The sequence below is a fragment of the Mycteria americana genome, chromosome 1 (genome assembly GCF_035582795.1).
Source record: "Mycteria americana isolate JAX WOST 10 ecotype Jacksonville Zoo and Gardens chromosome 1, USCA_MyAme_1.0, whole genome shotgun sequence".
NCBI classification, from domain to species: domain Eukaryota; kingdom Metazoa; phylum Chordata; class Aves; order Ciconiiformes; family Ciconiidae; genus Mycteria; species Mycteria americana.
Window position 1 is genome coordinate 126,834,101 of NC_134365.1, and position 13,735 is coordinate 126,847,835.

General features: G+C 48.9%; 1 protein-coding gene across 1 annotated transcript; it reads right to left on the reverse strand.

The window, feature by feature from the left end:
- Positions 1-4,525: 4,525 nt before the first annotated feature.
- On the reverse strand, positions 4,526-11,165 carry NYX (nyctalopin). The gene is made up of 2 exons (XM_075491880.1): positions 10,543-11,165; positions 4,526-7,141 (listed from the first exon to the last, which is right to left on the reverse strand). Exons 1-2 carry the CDS (start codon positions 10,637-10,639, stop codon positions 5,745-5,747), a joined length of 1,494 nt encoding a protein of 497 aa, XP_075347995.1. The 5' UTR covers positions 10,640-11,165; the 3' UTR covers positions 4,526-5,744.
- Between the last annotated feature and the right edge of the window lie 2,570 nt (positions 11,166-13,735).

Here is a 13,735-nt window from a genome sequence, read left to right on the forward strand (position 1 = left end):
GTAATACTTGTGATGCTTTCTTTTTTTAAGTCATGGTGTTTATTCCATGGTTAACATCCTCGATAAAGCTCTTTTAAAAGTGTTTTGGAGATCACTGCAGCAGATTCTTCAAACTCCGTGGGTGTCTACCAGATTTGAGTGGGGGGAAAGGAAGGACCAATATTATTAGTGTTCGTGCAACAAACCCATACCTTGACTATACAAAAGCAGACATTTAGAAAGGTATGCTTGATGTAACTAGAAAGTATTTTTTTCTTACCCAAACTAGCCCTGTCTTCTGAAGCTCACACTGGGGCAGCAGTGATTTTATTTGTGATTTTATTATTATTAATTTATATATTATAAATTATATAAAATTATATTAAAATTATATTAAAATTATATATGTGTGTTATATATTAATTTATTATTATTATTTAATTTTTATTTTATTAAATAGCAGTGAACAGGCTATTTTCTTGCAAGGCTTCATATACTCCAAAGGAGGAAGAGCAGTGTTCTGGAATAAGAAACTTTAACTCAGTTGATTTGGTTCCTCTTGAATTTGTGACAACAAAAATTATCAGGGGAAAACTCAAAAATATTTTAAGAGCTAGCAGCCAGATGTTGTAAAGACAAGAATTAGCTAAAATGCGCAACAACCCACTTCAAAACTGGCAATGAAGTTCCCGAGTCTCGGCTGGCCAGCATCTGCTGCCTTTCTAGCAAAAGTTATCTTTATTTACAGTGATTCTTCTTACCCTGGACTTCATATTTCTTTCCAAAAGAGAAAACAATGTAAGACTCCACAAGATAAGCAAAATAACTGATAGCTACATTTCACAGGAGGTTACTGGCAGTAGCTGTAAATTTAAAGTGAAAAAAAAGGGACATAAAGCCAATGTTCTTGTTAAACACCAAGTATGATCCCTAGGAATGCAACACAGGGGCAGAATTCTGAGACCAAGAGATGATATCCAAAATCAGGTCACTTCTTTTTTCTATTTACTTTGACCACTTGTCCTTTCTAATTCAATAGCAATGGTCATAGAGCATAGAATACAGTTGCACGAGTGAAGAGCACTGTGTTAACAGGTACCATACATTAAAACAAATTGCCTTCTCCCAGAACCTCAGATGCTTTGGTCTGAGAACACCAGCTCTCTGAATAAGCTTCAGTCAGGAGGTATATCCTACCACCAGGCAATTCGTCAACATCTCTCCCCACTGCTTCAAGTAAATGCCCAGCACCTCAGGCTGAGGGCAGGACTGAAGAGTGCCCGCATCACCCTCCCAGATGGGGCTTTGCTGAAAATGTTCGTAGTTAGTCCAAACAGACACCGGTTTGGCAGATGTTTGCAGCCGTTTTCCATGCCTTCCAGATTACAGGCAGTCAATGCAATCAAAATCAACCAATCAGTCAAAAAAAAAAAAAAAATTGTTTGAAGGTTTCCTCCTAGCTCCCACCCCAGCTTCTGCCTGACCTGGGACAGGGGTACAGAGTCTGTGCAGGGCAATGATTTTGTAACCTGGGACCCACTGAAAGGGTATCATGGGTGAGAGCTAGAACGACGTCCTCCCCCATGCATGGAATCACATCACTTCACCTGAAGGACATCCACATGAATACCAATGGAATGCTCACCCCATCGCGGCCAGGCCATTAGGGGTTTGCCCTCACCTGTGCGTGGAAGATGTGAGTGCAACTGCATCATTGTGCTTTTGTGGGAGCAGCATCAGGGAGCGTGGCGGATGATGTGGCCCTGAGCAGTGATGAAGTACTCCTTGTACTCGTGATTCCTCCCTTCTGCTGCCCTCTTGCCCCAGGACAGCCTCAGGCCCCGCAGCACTGCACCCTCCTGGAGCAGAACCTGCTTTATGAGTACCTCAGCCCATGGCAGAGTGACATAGACATCCCAAAGCCAGCGTAAATTAAGACTGGCATCTCAGCTGGGCTTGACCTGCAGTGCTGTGACATCTTTGGAGGGGTCTCAGTCACAAAATAGCGTTGATCTGTGAAGTGACTCTGAGCCATGGACTTGCAACAAGCAGCAGCAGGTTTACCAGCTGAAGCACGGTTTTGCGGCAAGAGTGCAGTCCAAGAAAATAAAAAAGTCAAACTAATCATGCAAAAGGCAGATCCCTAATTTAACTTGTTTTCTAATCAAGAGATTCAAAACAAAGAAAAAAAAGTAGTTACGAGTTGCCATCACCCATGTAACCAGTGAACTTTGCTAAGGCCTCAGAAACAAGGATCGTGAAAGAATGAACCGGGCACTTCAAGTCTAATCCAAGGGTTCACAGCACTGGAAGTCCTGTCAGGGCTGCTGAGCAGCCATACTTCGCTGTCCTCCCCAGAAGGCTGCTGCTCTTCCAGGCAAGCGCACGCAAAAGGCAATGCCCGAGCTGAGCAGCGAGAGTTACGAGGAAGGAGCGACACGGAGGGGACGGGAGCAAAGCAAGAGCAATGCACAGGCTCACGGGCTTCTCCTGACCGACTCGGAGCACTCGCACACCAGGTGCTCCATACCGCTGGAAAACACACTTCGCTGATCCCTCAGCTCGGAGGCAAGAGCAGGATTTCAGAGCAGGAGAGCATGAAGTCTGTCCCTGCCGCTGCAGGGAAGCTGGGAGCCCACTACGTGCAGCGCGATGCCAGCCACGCACTTTCTGGGCAGCCACAGCTGTATTACAGCAGCACAGGGAAAGCTTTCTGGGGCGAGCAGTTAGGGTATTTGACTACCAGAGACATTTAAATCATCGATGCCCAAAGCCGCTGGCCCTGTTGTCACACAGTAAAGTATGATATACAGCCCCCTTGCCCATCACCTGACAGCGCAATCTCTGCTAAAAACCTACATTTTAAAGTGCTTCACCTTCAGATCTGCCATTCTTGCAGATAAAACAGAAGCATCTTTGAAGCACTAATTAACTTGAAAGCCATACTCAATAACTGCACAGCCAGATGATCTTCAGCTTTAACGTATTTCAGCGCAGAAAATGAAAATGTGGGTTATAAAAACAATTCACTCACGAGGCATCCGTACTTATAGGAAGTGAAATACAACCATTTGTGCCCGACGTCCTACCATCTGTGCCAAGCCTATTGATAAACCTTCCCTGACAGGATGAAATACTGCTCCTGTAAAGGCATCCTTAACATAATACGCCTCTACAGCATTGGGCTGGACTAGGTTTGAAAAACAGCCTTTTATAATACACAGATGAATTTAGCACTTAAGAAGATTAATGGATTCATAAATAGCCTGGAAATCTAAACTCATTGAATTTAGTTCACGGAACAGGTCAAATAAGCATTTATCAAACCATCTGGCATCTTTCGTCCCTGGGGGAAAAAACTGGTTGAGCTACGGATAGCTGAGGAGCCATCGCAACAGGGAGGGCTTGGTTTTCCCTGGACTCGGCTGTCCTCAGAAATCACTGGTGCTAATTAGAAGGAGGTAGATCTTTTGGGACAGAGTGCTGCAGACCAAAGCAGGCTGCCCCAAGGCACGGGTCTTGCAGCCTCTGGAGATGCCGCCTTTTTGCTGGCAAAATGTGCAGGCAAAAAAAGCAGCTTCCCTGTTTCGTGCAGCAGCTGCCCTGGGAGGTCAGGGGCGCAGAGCCATTTTGCACGTGAGCGCATGTTGGCTTTCTCCGGAGCTGTCTACCCTACGGGCTGTGGGACCGGCTACGGGGTTGTTCACAGATGTGCTGGGGTGCCAGTGCTGCGTGGGGCCGAGGGCATTAACTCTCGCTCATGGCTGGCCCAGCCCGGCTGCTGTGAACAGACCCGACGCAAGGCACCTTTGCTGAAGCACTGAGCCCTTTTTGAAAAACTTTATTTCCCCAGTTCTCCCAGACAATCCCAGATGTAAGAGGGCACAGGAGCTGCTAAGAAAAGGTCTTCGTGCATGAATTTGTACATTACCCACCATTTTTCAGCTGCTCTATGCCCGAAGGCCACCTTCAGCTGGCCTGTCCTTCGCACACGTTTTTGGGTACTCACCGGTGTGTGACCGGGGGAAGGGGCAGAGGCAAGGGCAGCTCCTCTCTGTTGGTTTTAGCCAACGTGCCGTCCGTACTGAACCACCGCCTGAGCAAAGCACGAGCCAGGGCGGCTCCCCCTCTGCCACTGCTGCTCCAGCACCCGCAGGGACCAAGCTGGGGCAGGGGCGGAGTTCACGTTTGTGTTGAATTGCTCATGAAAAGGCAGGGGTTGGGGGGGGGAAAGGTTTAGGAAAATGTTTGAAAGATTTTTTAAATTCATTTCCATTTTTATTCCTATTTCATGATATTTTAGCAGTAATAAATGGTTGTATATGTTGTATCATTTCATATGAACATGTACATCATAATATGATAAACCATGTATAATGATTTAATATAGTTAAAATATCACAGAAGTGTATTTCTATATAGTCACTTATGTTTTAAAGCGTTGCTACTTAACACAAATGTAAGTATGGTCACGTTCTAAGTTAAAGAGTCTATTCTTTATGCTGCAATAAATAGCTTGCCATTTGCTCTAGACCATAAAAAGGACATTCATGTACAGCCATTTGAGTAGCCTACAAAAAATCATCAGAGTAATTCAAGGATCTCAAAAAAAATATGGGTTTTGAGCAGTGAATTTATTTTTGTGAGCAAAATATCAAATTATTTTACTAATGTGCTCAAATACATAAAACACGATCATTCTTTCTGGTCATATTAGCAGCTTTCACTGAAGATTTCAAAGACAAAACATGTGAGGTGCCATATAAAACAAAATGACGGTATAGTTGGCTAGTACGGCATAATATGACACACTATGTGGCACACATTAGTGGTGGAAATACAAAATATTTAGTAGGGCCTGGTTGCATTTGTCATCACCATGTTCTGGCCCTGCTGTCATGCCATGAAATAATCTACAAATAAAAACAATATATGCCTTGAAACAATATATTCATTGAAAAATAAAAACACATTGAAACAACGTTAATAAGCTGTTAAGCTTAAATAGCTTTGCCTCAGAGAAGAATGTTTTGACAAACGTGGGCCCGTCTGGTTCTCCTGCACCTGTGCCAGGATAGCAGGGGGAGAAAGGATCAAAATCCTGTCTGTAGTCATGGCCAAAACACTGTCCCCATCCCAGACCCTCCTGGGGCAGGCACCCTCCTCAGATGCTGTTCTCCTGTTGACGTGGGTAGTGCTGCATCCCTGGACCCTGCCCAGGACCGCCCCGCTCCCTCCGCACACGCTGGTGGAAATCAGGAATAGTTCACCAGCCTTCAGCAGCACCCGCCGCGGGTGTGGGTGTCCGTGGGGATATAAAGACAGGGTCTGGTTTTGCTGCCTCATCTTGCTCTCATAAAGTCGATGGTTGGGTCGACCGGAGTTGGTCCAACGGAATAAACAGCACCACACCGCCATCCGTACAGACCCCTCTTCCCTTCGCTCCCAGCAGGGGACTTCGCATGTCTCTAAGCGAAACTCAACCTCACTGAGATTCTTTCATTGCTCTTCTTCCACACTGCTCTGTGAGTGTCCGGGAGGCTCTGAGACCCCACAGGGCAGGTTTCTCACCTGGAGTGGGACCGGTCCTTGAACCAGATCCCACCAGCTCCCAGGAGAATCTGGAGCCAGAGCCAACCAACCTGCCCAAGAGAGTTTGGAGCCAGATATGTATCCGAGGCCCATCATACGAACTTTTCCTAATGACTAGGTAGGTATGGGGACTAAACGCTTAAGCAGGACCCATGCTCCGGGCAGCCCTTGGGCTATTTGATCTGCAAAACAACCGCTGTAAAAAGTGCTGGGAGGTAAAAAGAAGAGGCAGCTTCAACACTGTCTTTCTCCACCCCAGAAGAAACGCCATCAGTCAGTCCATCCAGCTGTGTGGTGTTACCGAAGACTTCAGTGGTGTTTGCCACCTCTTCGGGAAGGCCCATCTGGAGCAAGAGTTTAGAGATAAGGCTGTTGAACTTGCTCTCCGTGGTAGACCAAGGCTCTTCACTTGGGGTCGGGCCTTCGGACGTAACATTTAGCTCCACTGGGTCAAGACAGTAACCTTCTGGTGATCTCTCGTAGAGCACGTCCATCAGGTCAATCCCGGCTACTGAGGAGGGAGAGGCACAGGGAATATCCCTGACGAGCCTGTAATTCTCCATCCACTCCTTCAGCCACTCAATGCGGCAGTCACACTCCCAGGGGTTGCGGAAGAGGTACAGCCGCCCCAGGAAGTACACCGGCTGGAAGACAGAAAAGGGCAGGGTCGTCAGGTTGTTGCTGTTCAAGTGCAACGCGACCAGGCTGGTCAGGTTTTCAAAAGCCCCCTCCTCAATGTAGTTGATCCTGTTGCGGTCCAGGTAGAGGACCTCCAGCTCCCCCAGGTCCCTGAACCAGGTGTTGGAAACATTCCTGAGGAAATTCCCCCCCAGGTTGAGCATCTTCAGGCACCTCAGGCCATCGAAGGAGTTTTCTGGAAGCTCACTGATCAAATTGTCGTTCAGGTACAGGTACTCCATCTTCTGGCAGCCCTGAAAAGCTCGCTCATGAACGACATTTATCCTGTTGTCCTGCAGATTCAGGTACTTCAGCTTGGTCAGGCCCTGCAGGGAGTTATAGGCCACCGCTTCAATCCTGTTTCTCTCCAGGTAAACATGGGTCAGGTTCTCCATGCCCCTGATGGCACCTGGGATCCTCCGGAAGTTGTTCTGGAAGCAGAAGAGCTCCTGCAGAGCCGGCAGCTCGATGAAGATCCTGTCCGGGATGTTGAAAAGGTTGCAGTCTGCCAGGTCCAGCTTGACCAGCCGTCTGAGGGCAGTGAAAGTCCGTGTGTGGAGATAACGAATGTACTCGTTGTGGGCCATCTTCAGCTCGGTCAAGCTGGGCAGCCCCTTGAAAGCCCCTGGGGTGATGAAGGAGATATTGTTGTGGTTGAGCGACAGGGATTTGAGGGAAGGCAAGGTCCCGAAGGCCCTCTCGGAGAGGAATTTGATGCTGTTTTTGTCCAGGTTGATAGAGGAGGCTTCGCAAGGGAACTCACTAGGGATCTGCCCCAGACCGGCACGATCGCAGAGGACGGAGCAGCTCCGCTCCTGGGTGCACACGCAGTTGGCAGGGCAGGACCGCACGCAGGCCCACACCGCGTGGACATGGGGGACCCAAAGGATCACTGTCAGGGAGGAACGTGCCATGCCCACGGAGGCATGGGAGGAGAGAATTGGGATGCATTGTTAGAAAATATATTAGCCATGACAGGAAAAAGAAATTATGCCGTCTTTGCCTCCCTCCTAGCCACGCTAATTGCCACCCGCGACTTGCACGCCAGTGCTGACTGAGGAGCTCTCATGAAAGATTCCTAAAAATCTTCTGCTGGGGTTTTTAAACCCTCTGAGAAGGTGTGTATATGACATCTAGAACGTCATCCCTGATTAATCTCTCTCCCCAAGAGGGGTACTCACCTAGACTTAAACATTTCTCAGTGTCTCTGTGATGGGTCTCTCTGCAAGCTGACAGGGACATGGCTTGGCCGAGGGGGACAGGCAGAGATGTTTTGAAGGCCAGCAGCTGTGGATGGGTTGCAGTATTTCTGGCTGGGGCAGTGTATGCTAGAACAGCAGTGGGCAGGGGAGATCAGTTCGTTGCCTGGGGCACATCAAATTCATGCTTTTTGCTTCTTTCTTTGTTCATTCAACCTAATGTTTCTCCACCAGAGCCACGAGCTGGTGCAGCACTGCAGCACTATCAGCTGCTAAGGATGCAGTACAGTGTTTAAAAACACATTCCCACTGTGTTTTGGTAGAACAGTATGAGGAAAAACAAATTAAGGGATACGTTCAATTGCTTTCTTCATGATCTCATCATAGATGAGATACTCTGCACCTCCAGCACAGCTTTTACTGTTTTGCCAGTTCTCAAGACAGTCACCATAGTGCCTTGTGCTTGATGGGAGCAGCCGCTTTGTTCTTTTACCAGCCTGGCACGGGAGGTGTGTGGATATTGTGGTTTCTTTTCAAGTTAGTCCCACGCAGGTGCGTGTACAACAAGGAAGAGAAGGAGCAAGCTCTTGGGGAGAAACCAGAGAAGAACGAAAGGAACGGGAGACATCAGCCTCCACGGACAGTCATTTTTGTGGGTAAAAAAACATCCAGTCAACAAGACATCTGCAAAATAAACTCATTCAAGGGGAAGAACTGAAGGCAGAGCTCATTTTGTAATTGCTCTCACAGGCACATCCTGCCTGCCGTTCAACAAAATGAGCAGCCACACCAGCGAACTCTCCACGTAGTCACTAGCAGGAAACTGTGGTATTGCTACTGACTGGTTTTCCTGCTGCAGTTTATTGGCTCCCACACAAGCATAATCCTTTTATTTTTTTTTCAACGAGACATGAGATACCAACAGCTTTACCAACAGCCACCTTTATTACAGCACTGCTGGGATCACGTTGTTGCTGCTGCGTGCACGTCTGGCCCCAAGGGATAAGGGACAAGGAACAGGCTTTCCCCCATGCTCCCGCTGACTGTCTGGAGAGGGAAGCTCCCAGCAGCCGGGCTGCCTTTCCCCACCAGTTTGCAGCACAGCGATTGCCCACTACAGCTGTATTCCCGATGGACATTTTTATTGACAGACTTGTGAGGTGATATGCCAGGAAGCATCAGCTTCAGCAAGCGTCAAGTTTTTGCAGTCTCTAAGGCTTTAATGTACAGACCAAACTACAGTTCGAGCTGCACTTGCTCTGCCCTTTTTAAAGGCGTGAGCCCAAATCCCTCCTTTTTAAAGGCAACATGCACATCACTGTGTTTATGAGTTTACACTGCCTGTGGCTTCTTCAAGCTGGAGACTTGCAAAATCAGTTGCTGGCCAGGTCCCCATTGACAAGACATCAACCCAGAAGCCACCCAGCCTGGTTCTGTTGGAACCAACCTGGTCATTGCATGTAGAAGAGGGATTTAGATATGTGGAGGGAGCATCCCAGAAGGACTTCAGCTATGGCGTCTTTATCAAAATTCAGTTTCCGTCAAGCCTGGCCATGCTGTCATGACCAGAGAATCAGCAAAACAGCGTCACTTCAAGGATAAATGATAGTGAAGGACTCTTGAGAAGTGGAAAGGATTTTAGACAGGTTGTCATTTTGTTTGCTTGTTTGTATGCTCTTCTCCTTTTCCCTGAGCCCTTATCTAACAGCCACGGCTAAAGGAAAGTCCCCTTCAGTCAGGGCCCTGGGTAGCCAAGAGGTGAGGAACCTAAGGACAAGAGGGGGGAAAATGCACCGCCCTCAGATTGCTCTTTCTCCTGCCCAGGGGCTGCCTGGTTTGCTCCCCTTCGCACCAGTCCGCCCTGTTGCTTGCAAACAGGGGCATATGTTGTTTTTGTTAGGCAGTTACATAAACTGGGGGCCAGACAGATTAAGGATTTGCCTATTCCCAAATGTCTGACCACAGGTGGCTGTCTGGAAACGATGGATGCAAGCGTTGCTGCTGAAACAAGAGCCTTGCATGGCCTCAGGGTGACATCCAGAGGGGCATATGCACGTACGCTGTCCTATAGGTGAGACTGTCCCAAGCGAGTTCAACGTTTAGCTACAGCTACCCCAAGCTCAGGCACATCTCTGGCCTTCGGAGCAGACCTCCCCCAGCAGCTGTGTACGCTGTGTGCAGCGTAGGAATGAGCACGCTGATAACCAAATCCCCTCCTTCCCCTCCCTGCTTGTTCTCTAATCACTTGATAAAGGAAGTGTCTGTAGCCACGCCACGTCTAGCCTGTTTTCCTTATACACAAGGTTTTTTAGTGCCGAATCTGGGTCTTCTGCTAGCGGCATTTCACAGCGCACATCTAAGATCTCTATTTACAAGTGTATCTCTCTGCATGGTGCAGGACATGGAAAACAAACGCTTGAGGACCATCCAACTAGGAAACAATCCCCTGGCAATAGCAGCTCAGAGGAGCCCCTCAGCACCGCAGGCTTTGTGGCAATTCTCCCTCTTTCTCTTGCAAAGGAAGTCAGAAAAAATCCTCCATCTGAGCCCCGCCAAACCCTCAGGAGAGCTGCTGCTCAGAGCACAGGAGATCAGATCTCCTCTGTCGGTCAGATCTCCTCTGATCACATCTCCTCTGACCAACATAGCATGAAACATTCCCGCCTCTCCTTCCTTACTCCTTTCCCTTTCCCAGAACGGATGTTCTTTGCTTTTTACGCTGTGGCAGCAGACAGGGCAGCAGCAGGAAGATGCGTCCATCTCACTGACACAGAGGGGGCTCAAATGAGATGTGTGTTTAAGAAAAAGGGTGTAATTCAGCAGTAAGGTCAAAAATATTCGTGAGATTAAGGAATAAACAAAATGCCGCCCAGGGATGATCTCTTTTGCTCTATTAAATACTACAGTAATTCAGTATTTGAAAGGAAGAGTGAGAGGCCGAAAAAATATTTGCAGAATTTTTAGAAGGGTAAAGAGACAATGATTGCAATAATTGAGTATTTAACCTACACCTTTCTGAACGATCTGTCTAATCCACTACTGGGTAATGCCGAATAAGAGTATACTCACCATTTAAAATGATGGCAAGCATTACCTTGATTATTCGCTAGTGGCATTTCAGGTCTGGCAAGCGAACTTGAGGGATCTAAAAGCACACAGGAAGAGCAGAGACAGGTTTCATCCTCTGTCATTTCCCTGCATCATTTTCCCACAATAAGCTCTATGTTTAGAAAGGAAGATAAAGGAAAAAGCTCCTCTCCCACACGCTTTCAAACTGATGAACTCCCCAGCACCTTCCTGGCAAGTATATTTCTTCCACCACTGACCTTCTCAGGGAATCCTGCAGCTCTGTGCTGCACCTTTTCATGAGCTCATCCGCGTCCTTCCCACCAGCCGTGCCAAGGGCAGGTTGCTATCGTCTGGGTGGGAAAAGATCACCAACAATAAGAGACTGGCCATCTCCCCAGGCAGTAGGTGCTGGTACGGAAGACCGTAACCAGCCTAGCATCAAACAGTAGAAACTAAAATTCCCAACAGAAATCATCTAGATACATTGCTTACCTAGCCGGGCAGTGGCTGTGTCCTCCCTCCTGCTCATGAGGCTGCCATTAGCCATACGAGTCAGTCTCCGAAAAGTTGGCATTTTTTTCTCCCAAGCTATCATTTAATGGCAGGAAAATCCTCTGTATCAGAGGAGGATTAGCAGAGATGGAAGAATGTGTCTGTCCTCTAAAGCTCCCAAAGCAAAACAGGGATTGCAGACAAACCAAACTGACGCTTTCTCCCCTCTGCCAACCTACTCTCCCCCCACCATTAAAAAAAAAATACAGTCCAGGATTGGACCGCTGCCATTCAAATAGCATTGCTGTAGGTCATTACTCCACTGCCCATTATATAATGGCAGAGAAGGTGGGAGTGGAGGGTGCCTCCTAAATGGGATTATATCTGGGGGCAAGCGCAGGCTTATGGTTTCCCTTCGTTGAGCTCTCCAAACAGACAGAGTTTGGGACTCTCTTTCCCCATGCACACTTTCCCAGCCCCAGGGTGGCTCACAGGCTGCTAACAGGATGCCGGTGTGCTTTGCTTTGCTGGGAATTGCTCCTGAAGGACGAGGAGACGACAACAGCACTGGGAGAAGGGTCAGCAAACAGAGGAGCTTGCACGGTGTATATGGCCTTGATAATAATGAACTCTGCCCTGCCTCTGGGTGTGTTTTGCTTGTGATGCTGCAGCGCGTGCGTGGAAATCACAAGGACAGGTTCTGTATGTGGTGATGTTTTAGCATTCAGGATGTGAATTGGTTTTTAAAGCCTTTTCTGACAGAATGATGATGGTTTCTTTGGAGAATGCGGGCTGAATAAGTGAGTTATCTCAGCCTCCCATGCCTCAGGTAATTGTGTTCACCATGTCAGAGGGAAAAATAGCTCTACTCTTTATTTCGAAGTGAATTATTCTGCCTTTTTTTTTTTTTTTTCAGGAAATGGAATACCTGATGAATTTATGCTTGATACAGCAGGAAAGATTCAGCTGGGAACCAGCCTGCTGTTGCTTGGCTCTTCCTGCAAATTAAAGCACCCAGCTACATCGGGTTTATTTTTTTTGGCTTTCCCTCAGTCTTAAGGCATCTGGCTGGCACTTCAGGAAATTTGTGTCTGTCTAAACAGCGTGTAAGCTGGCTGGTGCTGTGGGGCAGGCTGGAGGGAAGGGGGTGACCCATATAGCACTGATTTTATCTGAAGGACACCTTTCCCCACCACATTGTTGTACCAACCCCTCAGCTTTGCACTTCTGCACCATGCTGCTTTGCACAGAAGAGGAAAGAGATTTGCAAAGCCACACACAGACACGCTGCAGCCTCCGCCACGGAGCTGAAGCTGCTGGAGACCTTGTGGGGACAGAAGTGGCACTGGCTGGGTGCTTGCCAGCGCTGGGGCAGCTGGTGTTTCCCCTGAAGGTCCCGGTTCCCATGGGAATGCCAGGAAACCACAACCTGCCTGAGTGTAGAAAGCAGATCACTGGCCTTTTGGCCATGGAGAAAACTGGGGGAGAGGAGTGGGAAGGGCTATTCCCAGATCCTTTTTCCCCAACATTTACCAGAGCCCCAAAGGTGGTACCAGAAATCTCGTCTATCCCCAGGTGCACATATGCTGTAGACAAGGGGCGGAGGCAGTGGGCAAGGAGGGTACGTGGGACTCGGGGACAATTTGGCGTGTGATCAGTCAGCAGCTCCCCAGGGGCTAGACCTGCTGCTTGGTTTGCACAGCAATACTAAATTTGCTCGTCAGAAATGAGGAGGGGCTGATCTGCACCAAGGCACCAGATTTCTGCTGAAACTCTGGGGCTCTCCTGTGCTTTGCCGCTCTTCTTCCATGTGCACAGTAAGGGACTGGTGGGGATGGGACATGAAGGACCCACTGAGCCCCAGAAAGTGCTTTTGTGATCTGCAGAGCCACCTCCCCGAGAGGGGCAGCTTGCAGGACCTGGCAAAACACATCCCCTAAGGCAGGCAATGGGAGCCTCCGCTATGTACAATGGGTGGATGGGGGCCGGTAGGTTGGGCTACCAGTCGGGGGCTTGTTCAACTGGGAGCTGTATGCACCTCAGCAGTCACTTTCGGGGGAGCAGAGGCAGTGGCAGTAGGTGCCTATTGCAAAATCAGCAGCTGCAACGTCATTAGCAATGCTGCCGAAGCAGGCTCCAGCAGAAGCTCAGGAAGGCTGGCAGGGAGCGCCTCTCGGAGAGCTGCTGCGACAGGCAGCCTCACCATAGACCAGCACAGATATTAGTAGCTCCCACAGGAGCTTCTGACGGCAGGTCTGCTGTCAGTGTCCCACATACATAGCTCAGTGGCTGCACGTGGCCTGGCGATCAAGCCTAGCCCCACTCCGGCCTTTTCCACTGCAGCTGGAGGTAGGAACAGCTGAAGCAGCCCATGTCCTGCCCCATCATGAGCCCTCCCACCCACAGCCTCGCCAGCCACCCTGTGCTGCCACACCTGGAGCTCCTGCCTGGCCAGCAGCAGCAGCTCCAAGGCTTACAGCATTGTGTTTCTGTGCATCATCTATGGGCAGGAGCCTCGCGCACCTCTAGACCGCAGCACAGAGAAGATATGAATATCTCGGCATATGCACGGGGGGAGGCTGGGGGTGGGAGACGCGCTGAGGTCACAGCTGCTAGGAAAGCGTCCCGCTGCAGGGAGCATCGCCCTGCGAGCGGCTTCGGCAGAGGGCTGCAGGAGCACCAAGCTCACCACCTGTGAACTTCTGCCAGCTAATTCCGTTAACTTC

Excerpts from the sequence above, each read along its gene's own strand:
- NYX (XM_075491880.1), bottom strand. The coding sequence starts at position 10,639 with ATGACAGAGGATGAAACCTGTCTCTGCTCTTCCTGTGTGCTTTTAGAT. Across the intron at positions 7,142-10,542 it reads GCCACTAGCGAATAATCAAG|TGATCCTTTGGGTCCCCCAT; the intron begins GTAATGCTTGCC and ends CCTCCCTGACAG.